The 22,866-nt window shown below is 35.2% G+C and overlaps 1 protein-coding gene across 1 annotated transcript; it reads left to right on the top strand.

Moving 5' to 3' along the window:
- Positions 1-22,085: 22,085 nt before the first annotated feature.
- LOC109337868 lies at positions 22,086-22,547 on the top strand. Its single transcript, XM_019574947.1, has one exon. The coding sequence runs from the start codon at positions 22,086-22,088 to the stop codon at positions 22,545-22,547; it is 462 nt and encodes a 153-aa protein (XP_019430492.1).
- Positions 22,548-22,866: the final 319 nt, after the last annotated feature.

Here is a 22,866-nt window from a genome sequence, read left to right as displayed (position 1 = left end):
ATATGATATGACAATTAAGATGGCTTAAGAGACTTGCACCTAGGTTCACTTAACTTATACTCACTTACTACGACACACATCCCAGACTACTTATAATATAGACTCAATTTATATCCTAGTCTAGATATGACCAAATGAGCATAAAGCATGTTGATTGTTGAGCCATCTTCAAGTTTTGATAGAACCTTGTCTTCATCAAAACATAGGCAAAGACATGCTAGTTCTATCCTTGACACTTTGCACTTTCAAATATAAATTAAGAATATTTGATATGTTGGCACTATAAATTTTTTTACACTGATGGTGCATAGATTTTAGACTTTGAAAAAATACTTCAGGTTGCTACATAAATAAGTTTGACAACCTACCTTAATTATAAATTCAACTTATTTTTATCGAAAGAAAGCCAAAAAATTGGAAGCTTCTCCACTATATATGGATTCTTTATTTCAAAGTTGACTTATATTATTTATTGAAATGACAATTCTCATTTTATTCTTAATTTCATGGTTATCTCCTTTTTCATTTAATCATTAATCAGACTCCACATTATAAATATGTGTCATGATATTTTTGAATATTGACAATGATATTTATATTTTCTTTTATTTTTAACTTTTTATCACCTTTGTCATGAAGTGCTAAAAATATTATGATGATATAAAGTATATTTAAAATAATATGTTTGTCTTTTATAAAATGTATATATGATAAATATTATAAAATATAAAATTAAAAAGATATGTAAAAAACAATCAATATAATCACAACATAAACCAACAAGGCACTAGTTTAGTGATATAAGACTTCACTAGATCCTCAAAGTCGAGAGTTCGATTCCTGAGTGACATTTATTTGGAGGGGCACCACAAACCCTAAAAGAGATTAGTTCTTACCTAGAAAGGTGTGGGGATACTTTTGGTAGTACTTAAAATTACAACATAAAAAATATAACACCTTACCCTTTTATATAATGTACTCAATAAAAAATAATATTTCTACCTTAATCGAATAAAACAGATAAATTTATTTTCAATTTTCAATTAAGGTACCAACACAGAAACAAATTATAATTTAAAAAATATATAATATTACAGTTTAATCTCAACTTTATAAACTAAAATAATATATAATCTATATTAAATGGTCAATTGAACTAACATCGGTTAATTTCAGAACAACTATATTAATTACATTCATTCATATAGATTTAATGCTAGATAATACATGCAAAAAGAATTTCCATTATTAAATATACCTGCTTTGATTGTATATTATTTTTATGGCAGATTTATTAGATGCATCCTAAAGTTAGAATACATTCGAGAATTAATCCAAATCTTACTTTTTAATTATTCTATAAAATGTAACGATTAACATTCAAAATACTAAAGATAATAAATGAGTGAATTTGGATATAGATGTTAATGAATGACATAATTCGTTGGTGCCTCAATTTAGTTTTTTTCAGTATTAAATGAATTTGGAAATCAAAAAATACCATTTTTGAATATTTGTTTTTTTGGAAGGATTATATATTCATACAAATATTAAATAAGACTATTAATTAAGGAACAATATTAAATGAGTGTAACCTATTAATTTTATAATACTTTTTATAAAAAAATAAAAAATTAACCATGTAAATCTAAATGTTTGTTTGGTATATAGATGAAAATTTATAGTTTTTGCTTATGTTTAAAAAGCAAACTTCAAGTTATAGCATAAATATGTTTAACAACTTACATGATCATAAGCTCACCTTATTTTTGTTGAAAAAAGTAAAAAAAAAGTTTCTCTATCATGGGTAGCTTATTCCAAACTTGACTTATTTTATCTATTGAAATGTTAATTCTCATTTATCCTTAATTTCAAGGTTATATCCCTTTATCATTTAATCTTCCACCAAACACCAAATTATAAATATGTTCATGTTATTTTTTAATATTCATATTTATATTTTCTTCTCTTTTAATATTTTTTAACCTTTGTCATAATTTACTAAAAATTTAAAATATTATGATGATAAAAAGTGTATATTTAAAAAATAATTTTGTATTTTAGTAATAAATATTAAAATGTATATATTTAACAATATGTTAAAAACAACAAAAATAATGACAACACAAAAAATATAACATCATACCATTTTTTATAATTTACTCTTTAAAAAATAGTATTTCTACCTTTTTCTAAATGAGAGCATATATTCTGTCACAAAAATTGTGTCACTCCATGTGATACTTTTTTGGTTGGTCATAAAAATAATTTATTATTAAATTTTAAACTTAAATATATATTTTCCAACCAATCAGAGGAAGTGCCACATGAAGTGACATACTCTTTGAAAGTTGAAAGTGTCAAGGATAGTACTAGCAATACTTTGCCTATGTTTTGATGAAGACAAGGTTCTATTAAAGTTTGAAGATGACTCAACAATCAATATACCTTATGCTCATTTGGTCATATCTAGACTAGGATAGTATATAGAATCACAATGTTAAGTAGTCTGGGATGTGCCACATATAGTGACACACTCTTTGAAAGTGCAAAGTGTCAAGGATAACACTAGCAATACTTTGCCTATGTTTTGATGAAGACAATGTTCTATTAAAGCTTGAAGATGACTCAACAATCAACATGCCTTATGCTCATTTGGTCATATCTAGACTAGGATAATAATTAGAATCGCTATGTTAAGTAGTTTGGGATGTGTACTGTAGTAAGTGAGTATAGGTGAGGTGAACCTAGGTGCTAGTCTCTCAAGCCATCTTAATTGTCATATCATATCCATGAGACATATCATCTAGTTAACTGTATGTTCATGCATCAATCATACAAGTTATATGTGCATATTAGACATAATATAATTCCTAGAACATGTATATAAGTTGTACATAATATATGAGAAGTTTACCTTTTGAACCATGTATTTTAATATGCTAGTTAATCGATTAACGTGGTGACTTAATCGATTAACTCAACTACTTTTCTGTTAAATCAGTGTTTCTGTTATAAATGTTTTCTGTTTCATTCTGTTGCACTGGTTAATCGATTAATGGGTAGTCTTGATCGATTAACAGGTCTGTTATTTGTTATAACTGATTTCTGTTTTAACCGTTTAACTATTTGCAACGAATCCAACTGTTAAAACTGCTTACTATAAATAGAGGCAACTTCCAGAAAACTGTAGCATTGCATTCCATTGTATATGGCTGATTTTAGAGAGCATATTTCGTTTTGTTTTTACTGTTTTTGCAAGAGAGTTGCATATGTGAGAAGAGAGTTATCATGCTTAATTGATTTCTAGTTTTGCATACTGTTTTACACTTTATTATGCTCATTCTTATCTTGCTCACATGTTCATGCATTATTTGTAAAGATTGATAGAGAGATATATTGATTTCTATTTTTGATTAACTCACAGGTTCTTGATGGCTTGAGTGATTAGTGAGTGGGTTAGTGTTAAGGTCTGTTTCACGAGAAAGGTTTTCTCAGGCGATAGGTAGATTCAAACCAAGGGTTTAGGTGTCCTATATTTCAAGAAAGAAGCGTCCTATGTTCTTGTAATTGAATTGATGTGTGTAATCATTCGTATATTCAATATTGTGAAGAAGAAAATCTCCCAAGATCAGAAGGGGAGGCCTGGATGTAGTTTGCAGTGGACCGCAAACGAACCAGTATAAAAATCCACCTTTGCACGTTTTTCTCTCCCCGAATCTTCTTTACTTTTCTTATTGTTTCAATTTGAATTTATAGCTTATATTTTCATATTTGTTCACTGCGATATGCTTAGTAATAGTGCTTAAAAATATCTGCTTTATCTCTGTTCAATTGATTTTAAATAACTGTGCAATCTGCCTCTCTGATCATTCTATTATGTGCATGTGTTAATCGATTAAGACTAGGTGTTCATCAATTAACTGGACTGTTTCCAGAATTGGGTTTTGGTGCAAGAAGTGGTGACCGATAACCGCTACACCTATTCAACCCCCCTTCTAGGTGTTCCTAGGGCCACTGATACCTAACAAGTGGTATCAGAGCTAGTACGACGTGCTAGCTCAACCGTATCCGCCTGATCCTTAGGGAATTTAAATGGGTTCCACAAACCCCTTTAGCGGTGATGGCACATCCATTAACCGTCCTCCCGTATTCAGTGACGAGGGTTACTCCTACTGGAAAGTCCGAATGAAGATCTTCATAGAGGCTATTGATTCAGATATTTGGGAATCCATAATCAGTGGCCCTTTCTTCCCACTTCACTTAGTGGATGGTGAACCGAAAGAAAATCCCAAAAGCTTATGGACCGATGAGGAGCGCAAGAAGGTCCAGTTCAACCTTCGCACCAAAAATATAATTACCCCAACCTATCTTATGATGAATTCTTTCGGGTGTCTCAATGTCAAAGTGCCAAGGAAATGTGGGACACTTTACAAGTGACTCACGAGGGCAATAGCGAGGTCAAGCGTGCTAGGCTAAATGCGCTGGCACATGAATACGAATTATTTCGTATGCTATCGAGTGAATCGATTGGCGACATGCAAAAGTGATTCACTCACATTATTAATTATCTTATTGCTCTAGGTAAAATATTTACCAGAGGAGAACTCGCTAATAATTTTTACGCTTTCTTGACAGGAGATGGCAACCTAAACTGACGCAATCATGGAGTCCAAGGATGTAGATTCCATGCCTTTGGCAACACTATTCAGAAATCTTCAAGAGCATGAGATGGAGCCTGGGATTCTGACCATGCATGAGGAGTCTAATCAGAAAAAGAAAGGAATTTCTCTTAAAGCTACAACATGACAACCCAATGAAGAGATGGAAAATGACGACTCTGATTCAGACTTTGATGAAGAAACTCTAAACCTTCTTGTGCAAAAATTTGGAAAGTTCTTAAAGAATAAAGGAGGATTTAGACGATTTCAAAAGAAAGAAGCGCAATAATCAACTAAGAAAGGCAAGAACATGAGCTTCACTTGCCATGAATGTGGTAAGTCGGGTCACATGAAGTTTCAGTGCCCCACTTACTTGAAGAAAGTTGATTAAGAGAAGTGCACTCCCCGAGACTTCAAATCGAAAAAGGCATACATTGTTTGGGATGTACCAGCGGAAGAAACAATATCAAGCACCTCGGATGAAGAGGAGACCACAAAGCTATGTCTAATGACCATAACAGATGAGGCTTGCGAATCAGGTAGTAAGGATGCTACAAATGAGGTATATTCTGACACATCATCCTCTTCTTCTGATTGTCCCTCATATGATGTACTATATGATGCTTATGTTGAGATGCATGAAGAGCTTAAGAAATTAGCAAAAAATAGTGCTGATAGAAAGAGAATAATATTGCTAAATGATCAGAAAATAGTTCAATTACAAAAAGAATTAGATGAGCTAAAATTGGAAAATGAAACTTTAGATCTAATTTTTTCTTGTACTTCATGCGACTTCTCTAAAAATAATTTATGTCAAACAAATACTTGTGAGTCTTGCGAGGATACGAGAATTTTAAACTAAATGAAAAACTTGCAAAACTTACAAATAGTAAACACCAATTAGACACTCTGCTTAGTAAAATGAGAAACATTGGTGACCACACTGGATTAGGGTATGTTCCCCCATCCCATAGAAATAGACCATATAGGAGACCTCTAACTCGTCCATATAAAAAGTCTAATAAAAAAAGTAGAGTCCCTACATGTTTCTATTGTGGCACACATGGCCGCACCTCTCATTCCTGTTACATCAGGAGATATGGGATACCCAGTGGTGTTTACACTTGGCTAAGAAAGGAAGATAATTCCCTCGCTACTAACAGAAAAGGACCCAACATAATTTGGGTACCTGAAACTAGCAAGTGATCTATTTTGCAGGTATGTCTTCGAACACATGGGCAAAACTGGTATCCTGATAGCGGCTATTCAAGACATATGACTGGAGATTCGTCACCTATGGAGACAACAACAAAGGAAGAATCTTAGGCACCAGGAAGATTGGCAACTCAACTCACGCTATAATTGAGAACGTTCTATACGTAGAAGGTTTGGAACGTAATCTGTTGAGCATAAGCCAACTATGCGACAAAGGTAATCGTGTGTCATTTGATTCTGATTGTTGTATCATTTGTGACGTATTATCTAATAATGTAAAATTTGTTGGATATCATTTAAATAATATTTATATGGTTAATCTGGAGGATGTCACTTCCTTATTTTCAAAATGTTTTATTTCAAAAGAAGATGACATATGGCTATGGCATAGACGTGTCGCTCACATTCAATGGAAGCATTTACAAAAATCATCTAAAAATAATTTGGTAATCGGTCTTCCAAAACTCGATTTTAAAACTCAGGATTCTTGTGACATGTGTCAAAAGTGTAAACAAGTAAAAAATTGCTTTAATAAAAAGAATGTGATATCCAATACTAGACCTTTGGAGCTTCTCCATATCGACTTGTTTGGACCGTAAAAAATTATAAGTTTTGGTGGAAGTTATTACGCTTTGGTAATTGTTGATGATTTTTCTAGATTCACATGGACCTTGTTTTTAGCATCAAAGAGCGATGCTTATAAATATTTTAAATGTCTGGCCAAACAAATCAAAAACCAGTCTAACCTGAAAATTATTTACATACGACTCGACCATGGCAGAGAATTTGATAATCATAAATTTAATAAGTCTTATAATAAGCATGGCTTCATGCATCAGTTCTCAGCTCCCCGCACCTCTCAACAAAATGAAGTTGTCGAGAGGAAAAATAGAGTTCTAGAGGAACTCGCGAGGACCTTGCTAAATGAGAGCAAGGCTCCAAAATATTTCTGGGTTGATGCAGTTCACACTGCCTGTTATGTAATTAATCGAATACTACTTAGACCTACTTTTTTCGAAAACACCTTATAAAATTCTTAAAGGTCGAAAACCGAATATTGCTCATCTTCATGCATTCGGGTGCAAATGTTTTATTTTAAATAATGGAAAAAGATCTTTAGGAAAATTTGACTCGAAAGCTGATGAGGGCATATTATGAGGGTATTCATTACATAGTAAGGCATTTCATGTGTTCAATAAATATACCATGCAAGTAGAAGAGTCTATTCATGTTCATTTTGATGTGTTAGGTATCAGTGGCGAAATACACCTAGAAGGGGGGTTAAATAGGTGTCGCAGAGCTCAAGTTCCACTTTTTGGGTTTTTACACACTTGCTGAAAAATGGCCAGTTAATCGATTAACCAGTAACAGAACTAGAATGATCAGAACAACAACTTGCACAGTTATTAACCAACACACAAACAAATATAAAACAAATACTTTTATGCAAAATTAACAAGAACATAGAAAAGAACAAGCATGCAAAATATTAGCTCCAAAATCGCATTAAAACATCTTGAAATATAAAAGAGAAAATGATAGAAAAGATTGTGCAGATATTTTCCTCTGATCTGGGAGATTTTCCTTCTTCACTATAGAACACAATGTACATTACATACACGCTTCCAAATACAAAACTTGAAAACTCCTTCTTGGAACCCAAAGAACTTTGTCACCCTTGGTTTGACCTTTCCCAAAACCGCCTCCCAAGAAAACCTTTCTTATTGCTATTTATCCCAAGACCTTCAAGTCTTTGTGTGAAGAACACCTTACCTAACCGCAGCTAGGATTTTCCCAATCCTTGAATAACAATGCTTTGAGTTATGAATGAGCACTTAATAATCGGATATTGCAATAAAGATCAAAGCCTAAAACCTAAGCAAGAACTCACAAGACGTCCTAGTCTAATATGAATGTTCATGCATGAGGTTTCTGAAAATATGCAATCATAAAGAAAATATCTCATTTTCTTTTCAAGAAACACAAGAATGATGGAAGAAAGCTTTTCAAAGAATCATGCAATATGAATATGAAAATTAAAGCCTTAGCATGATCTAATCTTTCTCCTAATCCAAAACTCTCTTAATAGATTCTAACAATGATGATCTATCTCTTTTCTCTGTGTTTTTTCTCTCTTAGCCGTTTCTGCAATTAGCCAGTATTAATACAAAACAGATTTTGCCTCTAAAAGCGGGTTTTCAGTTATGCAGTTGAAACAGCAGAAAACATTCACGTAATTGATTAAGCCATGAGGTTAATCGATTAACCAGTGTATTTTTAATACATGATTAAATGATAAACTACTTATATGATATATGCTCATGCAATACATGATTTCCAAAATATAATACCTTCAATCACAAAATCAATGTATAAAATGCATGAACCTAATTATCATATATTTGTAGATGATGTCTCATTTTAGTGGATTAATTACTTTATTTAGTCTTGTGAGACTTACACCTAGGTTTGCCTAACCTGGACTCAATATCTATGGCAAACATCTTAGACTTCTAAAAAGATAATAAAGAATCATAACCTAAGTCTAATAAGTCACCACTTGAGCCCTCGGCGTGTTGATTGTTGAGCCATCTTCAAGCTTTAACTAATTCCTTGTCTTCATCAAAAATAGGCAAATGTTGCTAATGCAATCCTTGACGTTTTGCACTCTCAATCTCCCCCTTTTGATGATGACAAACATCACATCAAATAATACATTACATTTGATGAATTAGCTTGATGATGTTGTACATTTGCATAATGATTGATAATTCAAAGTTGAAGCGCTTTGCTATCCCCCTTAGGTAGGCAATGATTAATAATATAGAAACTATTATGACAACCTGCAAATAACATCAAACACAACAATCAACCTTTCTCCCCCTTTTGACATTATAAAAAAGATACGAGTATTCAATTCTAGTCAAAAGTAAGAAGAGATATAGCAATTTATTTTAAAAAACTGCAATTAATAACATATGCAATAACCAGTTTGAGAAGCTTAAACAAATGCATTAATTTCTGACTCTAAAACTGAATCTAGATAGATTTTGCATGACATATCCATTATGTAAACAATTTAGACATGAAATGATTAAACATATATGTATGCCACTTGTTAGCACCACTTGTTAGATGCCACTTGTTAGGTGCCATTATCACCACTTATTAGCACTTGTTAGGCAACTTTCATTTTAAAGCAAATTTCAATCATTCAATTATAATACATAATTAAGATATGTTCAAGATTCCCGCAAAAAAAAATTCTATTTAACATAATTAGCAAGGTTCAACATAGTTACAAAATATTAAAAGATGGTACAACCATAACCATGAAAAAATAGAGACGTAAGTCACAAAACAACAAGAATTAAATTTCATTAAAAATTTGAGCCCAGGTAATAAACTATCACAAAATTTAATCGATTAAGTTCATTTATTCAGAAAGCTTTAGCTACTGGAACTCATTTAATCGATTATACTGAGGGTTTAATCGATTAATGACAGAAAGTTGATAGTTTTAAGCATAATTTTGAGCTTACTAAGAAATAATTTTGTAACCTTGTTAATATTATTACCTTACTTACCATTTGGTGATGGATCAAGATTACCACTTGTTTTATGAAAGGTTTAATGATATGATCAAAGTTGTATATTTGACATTCAAAGTGCGCTGCTCCCTCTTTCATCGTTCTTCCCTTTGTCTTCTCCCCATTTATTAGTTAGAGAAGTGTTCTTGATAGGTAGCATAATACGGAAGCTCATTTAACAACCTTTCTCAATAACTTTTCTTCTTAATATCCTTGATCTACTCACCAACCTTGTGCCTAGAACATATTTTGTTGATTTATCTATTGATGCTCAAATGTCCTTTGGCACATCTGCAAACACAATTTACTTGTCTCTTTCGGGTACCCGTAGTTCTTTACATAATTTCTGTAATTTTGTTGCATTCGTATCTCAAATAGATCCAAAGACCATCGATGAAACCATCGAGGATGTACACTGGGGTATAACTATGCAAGAAGAGCTAAATCAGTTTGAGCGAAATAATGTGTTGGACTTGGTCCCCAAACCAAAAGATCATCCCGTGATTGGCACCAGATGGGTCTTTCGTAATAAGCTAGATGAATCTGGCTTAATAATAAAAAATAAGGCTCGCTTAGTGGCCAAAGGCTACAACCAGGAGGAGGGCACCGATTATGACGAGACCTACGCTCTTGTAGCCAGACTTGAGGTCATTAGGATGCTCTTGTCTTTTGCATCAATCATGAACTTTAAACTGTTCCAAATGGATGTTAAGAGCACATTTTTAAATGGCTATATTCAAGAGGAGGTGTACGTAGACCCACCACCAGGGTTTGAAAACTTCAAATACCTGAACCATGTGTCTAAACTCAAGAAGGCCCTCTATGGCCTAAAACAGGCACCTAGAGCCTGGTAGGATAGATTGAGTTTATTCCTACTTGAAAAAGGGTTCGAAAGAGGCTTGATCGGCTCTTCATCCGTAGATCAGATAATGATGTTTTACTCGTACAAATATATATTGATGATATCATCTTTTGATCTACTAATGACATCCTTTGTAAGGAGTTTTTTGAGTTGATGTAGGGGGAGTTTGAGATGTCGATGATGGGTGAGCTGACTTTCTTCCTTGGGCTTCAAATTAAACAAATGGAAAGTGGCATCTTCATTCATCAATCGAAGTATTGCAAAGAATTATTAAAGAAATTTGATATAGAGCAATGTAAAGACGCATCTACACCCATGACATATGCATGTTATCTTGACAAAGATGAAAAGGGAAAAGTGTTTAAGGTAACTAAATATCATGGGATAATCGGCTCCTTATTGTACTTAACTTCTAGCCGCCCTGATATTATGTATAGCATTTGTATGTGTGCTAGATTTCAAGCTTTGTCAAAAGAATCACATTATATTGCTGTAAAACACATCATGAGATATTTAAAGGGAACTATAAATATGGGATTATGGTATCCTAGGGATGCCTCCTTATCCTTGGTAGGTTACTCCGTTTATGACTTCGCTGGGTGTAAGTTGGATCGAAAAAGCACTAGTGAGACTTATCACCTATTAGGCAGTTCCTTAGTTGCATGATATAGTAAAAAGCAAGCATGCATTGCTTTGTCCACCGCTGAAGCGGAATACATTGCCGATTGCGTGTGTTGCGCTCAAATCCTTTGGATGAAGCAGCAACTTAAGGACTTTGGGCTCATATTAGAAAAGACCCCTATTAACTGCGATAACACAAGTGCCATTAACCTTTCCAAGAATCCCGTCTTGCATTCTAGAACTAAGCATATTGAAATAAGGCATCATTTCTTGCATGATCATGTTCAAAAAGGTGATTGTGTATTAGCATTTGTTGAAACATCTAATCAATTAGCATATATTTTAACCAAGCCCCTCTCACGAGATACTTTCTATGTTCTTCGAATAGAACTAGGGATCGTTGATGAAAAATATATTGATTGGGATTATGAAATTGCCTTGCATGACTTATTTGCCTTGTATTCTCTATTATGAAAACATGTTGAATGCTCATAACTCCTTGTATAATCCATGATTTTGTGTATAAAAGTCTTTTAAATATATGTGATTGCTTAAAATTCATTTAACAATTAGTTTGAAATCCTTTCATGCTTTTAAAAACATCCAAAACGCTATATCTGATGCATTTAATCGATTAAGACAACCATTTAATCGATTACCTGGGTAAACTTTTAAAAACCTGGCATTTTTAACTCAGGTTAATCGATTAAGTGATGTTGTTAATCGATTAACGACATCAGTATATCAGAAACAGAAGCGTTTCTGGGCATTTTTCAAAACCCCATTCATCCCCTTTTCTCTCAAATCTCAGAGGAACAAGTCCAACATCATCCCTAAGATTTAACCTAGCCCAAACCGAATTACCCCACTCCATTTCCACTCCATAAAATGGCTTCTCCATCCCTTATTTCCAAGAAATTTGTTTTACCCAATTGAAAACCCTACCCTAGGTTTCCCTCAATCCTTCCACTAAATCTTCATCACGGTTCAGTTTCAATTGCAATGGAGAGAGGATGTGCTAAAAGAATCAAGACAACCGCGCAACGTCCACCGCGTGCCCCAAAGGCCGTGCCATCTCAACAAGCAAGGCAGGACCGCGGGGACCCATACTATTCATTGATTCTACAAGAAACTCGATTTCTGAAATTTCAGGGGAGGAAACCCACATACATTCGGTTTGCGAATTTGACTTGGGTAGTGGAACAAAAATTTGATTTTACGCATGGTTTGCAAGCTCAATGGGGTGTCCCCTTCGTGGAATTAAAAGGCAACATTTACCCTGCTCTAGTTAGGGATTATTTTGCCAACTTTAGATACAAAGATGGGAACTATTGGTCAATGATTGCTGGAAAACTGTTTGAGATTAATGAAGACATTTTTATGAACGTGGGTGGTTTATCCTGTACCGGTGCTAGTTTAAGTGACTGTGGTTGGGAAGACAACAACTCTTTTGATGTTGTTGAAATGTATAAGTCTTGTTTGCATAGACCTCAATTGTATGTTCAGGGCGAATTGACCAAAGTTGGGTCGCTGTCCGTGGAGAATAGGCTCAAACACTACTTGATTGCCTACATTATGATTTAGAGGAACACAAATCATGCACAACCTATAGTGAATGATTTGAGGTTCATGTTTTCTATGAAGGAGAACATCATGATTAATTGGCCTGACGAGATTCTAAAGGTCATGTATAGCATCTCCACTTCTCAATCAAGGTTGCTTCCTTATAGTATCTTCATTTCCCGAGTTATTGATTATCTACATATTGATATTTCAGATACTATAGTGCTATATTGTTCAGACAAGGATCACTTGATTGGTGAAAGTCTGATTCATAAGATGGGTATTTACATGTATGGTAACACATGGCAATATCAAGAGGACTTCAACACTGTAAATCTTGACCCCTCAGGTGAGAATGATCAAGATGATGACCAAGAGCCATTTGCTGCTACTCAGGGGGAGTCTTCAGGACATGTATCACAGGAACCTGCTTTTGGACAAGCTTATATGAATGCTATGGAAAAACGTCTCAACAATAGGATGAATCTCCATTTTCAGTCTCTGAAGGACTTATATCATACGGATCTGGAGAATTTTAAGGAGCGTCGGAATGCTTATATTGACAACCATTACCAATCCTTGAGAAACTATGTTCAGACCACTACTGACTCACAAACTAGAAGATTGTGTGTTGAGTTCAACAAGCTGAGTGCCTTCATCAAGGATGGTAGTAGCTCGACGATTCCTGATAACCAAAAACCCTCCATCTCATCCTTAGTTAGGAGCCCTTAGAGGCTTAGTTTATCCTTCCTAGCTAATGGACTTTGTTGTTCCTTGTTCCCTCTTGAGAACTTATCATTTATTTTGCATTGTTCATCTTATTTTTGGATTGTAATAACTCTATGACTCCTGCTGAATTACTGCTTTAAAACTTGACATTTTGTTACAATGATTTCGAATTATCTTGTTCATGCTTGAGTACTAATTATGTTGCAAATCGTATACTTCTTTGTTTTAAATGGATCTTGATCATGGTTGGTATATGTGTTTATATTGAATGATTATGCCTACTGCTAACTGCTCAAATGTGTCAAATGCTTAATCATTCCATGCTTAATTTGAATGAACATAGCCTTTCATACCATTGAAACTATGATGTTGTTGTTTGTTGTCTATTTAATTGATTAAGACCTTTATTTAATCGATTAAATGCTTTGAAAATGTGCATTTGTTCAAGCTTCTTACAGCTGGTTGATTGATTACTCGCCCAAAATTAATTGATTAATTACAGTCTGTTATAACTATCATAATTCTCCAGACTTTTGACTAGAATTTAATACTTATATCCTTTTGATAATTTCAAAAGGGGGAGAAAGGTTGCTTGTTGTGTTACATGTATTTTGAAGGTTGTGTAATAGCTTTTGCAGGTTGTTTTACCTAGCTTCCGTATAATGATTGCTTACCTAAGAGGGAGCAAATGCGCTTCAACTTTGTATCTTTGAAAACATCCATTAACAACCATTATGCAAATTCATCATCAAGTTAATTCATCAAACATTTTGAAGAATTTTGATGTGGTGTTTGTCATCATCAAAAAGAGGGAGATTGAAAGTGCAAAGTGTCAAGGATAGCACTAGAAATACTTTGCCTATGTTTTGATGAAGACATGGTTCTATTAAAGCTTGAAGATGGCTCAACAATCAACATGCCTTATGCTCATTTGATCATATCTAGACTAGGATAATAATTGGAGTCACTATGTAAGTAGTCTGAGATGTGTGCCGTAGTAAGTGAGTATAGGTGAGGTGAACCTAGGTGCTAGTCTCTCAAGCCATCTAAATTGTCATATCATATCCATGAGACATATGATGTGAACCTCTTGGTGAAAAGGCTCTTGAACAATCTATCTTGGTTGGTGCTTGACCTAAACTCACGGTTGAGTAGAGCTCTTGAGAGTAAGCAACGAAAATGTATTGAAATTGGATAAAAGAAGATGGAAAAGATTTGAGGTGAAGGCGCCACAACACTTGAGGTGTTGATAAGCCAATGTGATGCTCGCCACAAGAACTTGGTTAAGAACTTCTAATCTTGGTTCAGCCAAGAAGGTTTGGAGAATACTCTCACAAGGATATAATCCTTTTTGATTCACAAGGAATTCAACTTAACTTTCAACTTGTTTATTCCATAGCAAAAGACTTACATTTATAGGCAAGTCACTAGGCTCCCACGGTTTGCAACTAAGACTAATGCAGGGTAAATTTACATTGGATTCCATAAAACTAGACTATATTCGAGTAGTAAAGAAATGCATATGTGTTTCGTGTGCTTTATTACAATTGAAAGACAAACTTAATGACTTGGCCTAGGATGCTTGATTGCCACGGTTGGATAGTGATGATTTTTCCTCCTTAAGTGCACGACTCAACAATTAAGTCATATGATCAATGAGACTTGTAGACTCCTTATTTCTCACGGCTAAGCTTTGATGAGCCCCATTGGATTCTTCTAATTTGGCACATCACAATTGTTGTAGTAAAGCCTTCTTAATGATCCTCGGGTACACTTGGACTTGGCATCGGATTCCTTTGCTAAGGAATGACATTCCCACGGCTAAGTGTTGATTAAGGATGCACTAAATAGCATAGAATGTCGTTGGTGCAATATGGTAGGCTGCCAACGGCTAGGACATGTGCATAATGCACCATTAAGGTTTCAAACAGCCACATGCTAATTTAATACGAGCATCTTTGCTCCAACAACTCTGAAATTAACTTAGGATTCCTCTGGATGAATTGTGCTCAGGGGGATTTAGCTCCAACGGTCCAGACATGGTGTTTAAGCCTCATAAATGCTCCATTAAGCTCCTCCGCGGTCATATTTTGATTCCCTTCGAGCCATCTCCCTCCAACGGCTAGAATAGTCTTTATTTACCTGCCAAATAATATTAGACTAAGGTAGAATGAGTTTGGTACACGAAAATTATAAGTTCGTCCAAGCATTAAAGTGTCGGTTTCACTTTTAGGCTTGACTTTATCATCCACGAGTCATTTTTCATTCTGTCAATTTTTATGGGCAGATTAATGATAAACACACTTGAATTAAATAAATTAAGTGTTGGACAAAAGTTATCCCACACATTTATTATAAAAATTAAATTTGCTCAATACTAATTAAATTGGCTAGGCCTGACTCGGTTAGGCTACGCCTAGTGCCTGATGCGGCATGCTAGGCGCATGTGCCTCGGTCAGATTTCCTAGTCAGGCCAGTTTGGCCCAGTGCCTGGCATAACACTGGGTGCACCAGAGACCCCAACTCGGTCAGGATTTACGCCTGATGCGTCCAGCTCCATGCTAGGGCCATTTGTGGTGCCTGGGTCAGACGCGTGGCCTGCCTCATGCGCATGGCCTGGTCCATCCTTAGCTCGGTCAGAGCCATGGACCAAGATGCTAGTGAGCATATTTAGACCGCCTTGGGCTATCTTTGGCTCACCATCATGGATCAACATTATGAGTTGTCCAAGAGCATTTTGAGCCCTTTTTGCTCTAGCCCTAACCATAGGACCACTTATGCCTTCAAGGCCATCAATATCAAAATTAGGCTCTTTGAGGTTCACATCATCCCCTCCTTCTTGAAGAGATTTCGACCTCGAAATTGTATCTTCTTCACCTACATCAAATAGAAACAAACCATCAATATTTATTAGATCATCATTAGATAAATACTTCCCTTGCACTCGGATGCTAGTTGCTTTGGTACAATCTTTAGTAAATTCTATTTGATTGATTAAGCCATCCATGAGTCCAACTTCAAGACAAGTGACCATTGTCTTGGCTTCCCATCCGTCATCAACTCCTTTGATGATTCCAAGCTCCTGAAAAACTTTAGAAATATTTTTTGGAAAAACAAAGTTAGTTGTGAAAATAAATAAAGGTGTGGTGGGTTGTTTGGTTAGAACAACTTTTTGATCTTCCACTTTATCCATAAGATATAGTGGCTTCTTCTCCCTCTCTTTTTGTATCTTCTCACTTTCTTTTGTTTTCCTCTCACTCTTTTTTTTTCTAATGCTATTTTTATTTTCAAGATTTGCTTGTCCTCAATGACTTGCTCGGGGGTTAATGGAGAAAGTATCACCCTCCTTTTATTGTGTATCAATGTATTCTTGTTTGTTCTTCCATCATGTGTTGCTTTTTTGTCATATTGCATGGACGACCTAGTAACAAATGACTAGCCTCCATCTCCCCCACATCACATATAACCGAATCTTCATAGCTCCCAATAGTAAAAGGGACTTCAACTTGTTTATCAACAAGAATTTCTCCCACCTCACTCAACCATTGCAATCGGTATGGAGTGGGATGTGTCTTAGTTTCAAAGTTTAGTTTTGACACTAGCCTTGCACTAGCCATATTGGTGCAACTTCCACTATCAATTATTAAACAACAAACCTTACCACCAACTAGACATCTTGTGTGGAAGATGTTTCCTCTTTGGTCAGCTTCTTGGTCTTTGATTTGGCATCCTAATAGCCTCCTCACCACAAGTAAGTCACCTTTAGGATCTTTAGCATCATCCTCCTCATGACCACCCTCTTCATCACTTGAGGCTTCAGATTGAGATTCTATCTCTCCATTAGTCATGATCATTGTCTTCCTTGTAGAGCATTGAAAGGCAATGTGCCCAAGGCCTAAGCACTTGAAACACTTGACATCTCTACTCCTTTGACTTGGGTGTAGCTTCTTTTGTTGGGCTCTCCTTCTTGAGTTTGTCCACCCACCTTGATGATTGATATTTGGAACTAGAACTCAAAGAGAATTTAGACTTCTTCTGCCTCAATTGCTCTTATACCTTTATTGCTTGTTGAACTAGATCATCCAACTCAACATAGTGTTGTAATTCAACAATGTCTTAGATGTCTTGATTCAACCCATGTAAGAACCTTGCCATAGTGGCTTCTCGGTCTTCATGGAAATTAGACCTCAACAAGGCTAATTCCATCTCCTTGAAATATTCATCAACACTTTTAGACCCTTGTGTGAGCCTTTGTAGTTTGTTGTGAATATCCCTTTGATAGGAGTTAGGAACAAACCGTCTCCTCATGATCAACTTGATTTCTTCCCATGTATCAATTGGTTCAGAACCAATCCTTCTCCTCTCCTTTTGAAGTTGATCCCTCCAAATCATGGCATACTCCTTGAATTCCAAAGCTGCCACCTTTACTTTCTTCTCCTTATTGTAAGAATTGCAATCAAACACTTGTTCAATTTTTAATTCCCACTCAAGGTAAGCCTCCGGATCATTCTTGCCAATAAAGGTTGGTACCTTTATCTTGACCCCTTCTAGTTTGTTATCCTCCCTTCTTCTCCCCCTCCTTGCTTCCCTCCTTTGCCTACCCTTGCCTCCTTCATCATCCGAGTCACTTGAGTACCTATAAGCACGGTTGTCAAGCCTCCTATCATACTCCAATTTCATTTGCTCCATTTTCCTTTGAAGTGTTTGAAATTGTGTGGTGATCATGGAATGTAGGGTTGCGGTCCTTGGGGACAATGGAGAACTATCACTTTCGTGATTAGACATTTCACTCAAACTCACGTGTATCACTCACTTTTTGTTTGTGGAAAATGTAGGGAATTGTGTATCACTCAACACTCTATCCTCCACGACCTTCTTAAGTAAACCAAGGTTTGAACCAAGAATTTTGTGAAAGAAAATCACTCCAACTTCTCAAAATTGGAACGTTGTGACTTGAGTTATACCTCAAAGAAAGAACTTGACACTTTTTGTTTAGACTCTTTTTTTTTGGATTCTTTGAACTTTTGTAGAATCACATTGGCACTTTTTTTTACACTTCTGATTTTCGGACTTTGACTCTTTTTGACACCTTTTTTTTTTGACACTTTTGAAAGATAAAGATAAAGAAAGATAGATATACTCATAGCCAAAAGAAAAGATTAGTGAACACCAAGCAAGAGACTAGCTCTATTGCCACTTGATGTGAACCTCTGGGTGAAAAGGCTCTTGAACGATCTATCTTGGTTGGTGCTTGGCCTAAGCTCACGGTTTAGTAGAGCTCTTGAGAGTAATCAACGAAAATGTATTGAAATTGGATAAAAGAAGATGGAAAAAATTTCAGGTGAAGGCGCCACAACACTTCAGGTGTTGATAAGCCAAAGTGATGCTCGCCACAAGAACTTGGTTCTTGATAAGAACTTCTAATCTTGGTTCAGCCAAGAAGGTTTGGAGAATACTCTCACAAGGATATAATCCTTTTTGATTCCCAAGGAATTCAACTTAACTTTCAACTTGTTTACTCCATAGCAAAAGACTTACATTTATAGGCAAGCCACTAGGCTCCCACGATTTGCGACTAAGACTAATGCATGGTAAATTTAAATTGGATTCCATAAAACCAAATGAATCTACTCCTAAACTAGACTATATTCGAGTAGTAAAGAAATGAGCACATGTGTTTCGTGTGCTTTATTACAATTGAAAGACAAACTTAATGACTTGGCCTAGGATGCTTGATTGCCACAGTTGGATAGTGATGATTTTCCATTCCTCCTTAAGTGCACGGCTCAACAATAAAATCACATGATCAATGAGACTTGAAGATTCCTTATTGCTCACGACTAAGCTTTGATGAGCCCCATTGGATTCTTCTAATTTGGCACATCACAATTGTTGTAGTAAAACCTTCTTAATGCTCCTCGGGTACACTTGGACTTGGCATCGGATTCCTTTGTTAAGGAATGAAATTCCCACGTCTAAGTGTTGATTAAGGATGCACTAAATAGCATAGAATGTCGTTGGTGCAATATGGTAGGCTGCCAACGGCTAGGACAAGTGCATAATGCACCATTACGGTTTCAAACGGCCACATGCTAATTTCATACGAGCATCTTTGCTCCAACAGCTCTAACATTAACTTAGGATTCCTCTAGATGAATTGTACTCAGGTGGATTTAGCTCCAACGGTCTAGACATGATGTTTAAGCCTCATAAATGCTCCATTAAGCTCCTCCACGATCATATTTTGATTCCCTTCGAGCCATCTCCCTCCAACGGCTACAATAGTCTTTATTTACCTGCCAAATAATATTAGACTAAGTTAGAATGAGTTTGGTTAACGAAAATTATATGTAGGTCCAAGCATTAAAGTGTTGGTTACACTTTTAGGCTTGACTTAATCATCCACGAGTCATTTTTCATTCTGGTCAATTTTTATGGGCATATTTATGATAAACACACTTGAATTAAATAAACTAAGTGTTGGACAAAAGTTAGCCCACACATTTATTGTAAAAATTAAATTTGCTCAATACTAATTAAATTGGCTAGGCCTAACTCGGTCAGGCTACGCCTAGTGCTTGATGCGGAACGCTAGGCGTATGTGCCTCGGTCAGATTTCCTGGCCAGGCCAGTTTGGTCGAGTGCCTGGCGTAACACCCGGTTCACCAGAGACCCCAACTCGGTCAGAGTTGTCTCGGTCAGGATTTACGCGTCGAGCTCCATGCTAGGGCCATTTTTGGGGCTCGGGTCAGACTTGTGGCCTGCCTCATGCGCATGGCCTGGTCCATCCTTGGCTCGGCCAGAACAATGGACCAAGATGCTAGTGAGCATCTTTAGACCCCCTTGGGCTATCTTTGGCTCACCAACATGGATCAACATTATGAGTTGTCCAAGGGCATTTTGAGCCCTTTTTGCTCTAGCCCTAGTGAGGTGAACCTAGGTGCTAGTCTCTCAAGCCATCTTAATTGTCATATCATATCCATGAGACATATCATGTAGTTAATTGTATGTTCATGCATTAATCATACATGTTATATGTGCATATTATGCATAATATAATTGTTAGAACATGTATATATGTTGTGCATAACATACGAGAAGTTTACCTTTTGAAACATGTACTTTAATGTGTCATTTAATCGATTAACATGGTGACTTAATTGATTAACTCAACTACTTTTCTGTTAAATCAGTGTTTTCTGTTACAACTGTTTTTTGTGTCATTTTGTGGCATGGTTAATCGATTAACAGGTAGCCTTAATCGATTAACAGGTCTATTATTTATTATAATTGATTTCTGTTTTAACCGTTTAACTGTTTGCAATGAATCCAACTTCCAAAACTACTTTCTATAAATAGAGGCAACTTCCAGAAAACCATAGCATTGCATTCTATTGTATAGGTTGATTTTAGAGAGCATTCTATTGTATATGGCTGATTTTAGAGAGCATTTTACATTATGTTTTACTATTTTGCAAGAGAGTTGCATGTGTGAGAAGAGAGTTGTTATGCTGAATTGATTTCTGAATTCTTGCATATTGTTTTTACATATTCATATGCCCATCCTTATCTTGCTCACATGTTCATGCATTATATAGATTGATAGAGATATTATTTGATTTCTTTTTTGATTAACTCACATGATTCTTGATGGCTTGAGTGATTAGTGAGTGAGTTAGTCTTTAGATATTTTCTTGTTATATTCCAAGCATTATTGTGCTTAGTATATCTTACTATTTAATCTGATTTTGTGTATTTCTGGATTAATCTCTTGGTGTCGTATCACCATAGAGATTGAGATTCTTCACCAAGGCTAGGAGGTCTTGATTTGAGGACAAGAATCTTGGCTAGGGCTGTTTCGTGAGAAAGGTATTCTCAGGCGAAGGGTAGAGTCAAACCAAGGATTTAGGGGTCCTAGATTTCAAGAAAGAAGCATCTTATGTGCTTGTAATTGAATTGGTGTGTGTATTCATACTTTTACTCAATATTTTGAAGAAGAAAATCTCCCTAGATTATAAGGGGAGGCCTGGATGTAATTTGCAGTGGACCGCAAACGAACCAGGATAAAAATCCACTTGTGCCCTCTTTTTCTCTCTGAATCTTCTTTTAGTTTCTTGTTATTTTAAATTGAATCTGTAGCTGATATTTTGGATATTTGTCTACTACCATATACTTATTATTTGTGCTTAAAAATATCTGCTTTATCTCTGTTCAATTGTTTTTAAATAACTGTGAAATCTGTCTCTCTGATCATTCTATTCTGTGCATGAGTTAATCGATTAAGACTAGGTGTTAATCGATTAATTGGGTTGTTTCCAGAAATTGGGTTTTGGTGCAATAAACGGTGATTGATAACCGCTACACCTATTCAACCCCCCTTCTAGGTGTTCTTAGGCCACTGATACCTAACACTCTTTTGGTTCAACAAATGTAGATACTTCCCAAAAAAAATAAATAAGTTCATATTCAGTTGTTAATTAAGCTATCCACACATAAAGAGATTATAATTTTAATAGATTATAATCTAACAAAAAATCAAAACATAATATTTCAAACTATGAAATACACTATTATTAAATAGATGCATTGAATGTATTTTCTTTTTGGGAAAAAATATATGCATGCACTATTATTAATTGTATATGAGTTTTATATAATGACACTGTATAATTCACCATTCATGTTGAATTATGATTGACTCTTCAAAAAAATAATACAAATGAATGATGATATATGATATATTAACTGAGTATAAATCGTTCTTTTTTTATTTCAAATTTATTAGATACATTGAAGAATTAATCCAAATCATGTTTTTCAATTGTTCTATAAAATGCAACAACAATGGCATATTTCTCTATTACACCTTCCCTAATCTCTTCCCTAGTACTATTTTTCCTTTTATTTGTAGCACCATCTTCTGCATCAAACTTTGTGGATGTGAAAGTAATTTGTGCTCAAGCCCGAGACCCTATATTATGCTCAAGTGTTCTAAACTCAAAGGTTGTTGGAGCAAAAGGTGCATATCTCATTACTTTTTCCCAGTACACCATTAATGTCGCTCGTGTCAAGGCTACCAACACAGTCAACCTAATCAACATTATGATCGCAAAGAGTGGTAGTGACCCTAAAGCAAAAGAACATTATAAAATTTGTTTGACACATTTTAATAAGGATGAGGGTGCCCCTAATGACATTGATTACATTGAAGAGTTATTGAAGAAGGGTGATTACTTTGGTGTGGGTACAACTGCAAGTGCTATCATAACAGATGTTGATGATTGTATTATAGGAGAGGGTCCATAAGATCCTTCTTATCCTGATAAGTCCAATCTTCCATAATATGTTGATGTTGTTCAGAAAGTTGTTGACATACTTCTTATCATATCAAAGTATTTGACCGAGAAGTAGTTATGATTTTCTTTTGAATTGATATATGTGTAATTTTGGGTTGAATGAAGTTAAATATCACATGAATTTACTTTTTTATTACCATTTGTGTGTAAAGAAGTATATCATGTGATGAATCTTGGAACTATATAGATGAATATCTAAAGAATTAGTAATTTCTCATATTTGGATTAAACTTCTTCTCTTGTGGAATTTATATTTGACTTTGATACTT

The sequence above is a fragment of the Lupinus angustifolius genome, unplaced genomic scaffold (genome assembly GCF_001865875.1).
Source record: "Lupinus angustifolius cultivar Tanjil unplaced genomic scaffold, LupAngTanjil_v1.0 Scaffold_12_23, whole genome shotgun sequence".
Taxonomy (NCBI): Eukaryota; Viridiplantae; Streptophyta; class Magnoliopsida; order Fabales; family Fabaceae; genus Lupinus; species Lupinus angustifolius.
This window is presented reverse-complemented; position numbering and strand designations above follow the sequence as displayed.

Coding starts and splice junctions, on each gene's coding strand:
- LOC109337868 (XM_019574947.1), top strand. CDS start 22,086: ATGGCATATTTCTCTATTACACCTTCCCTAATCTCTTCCCTAGTACTA.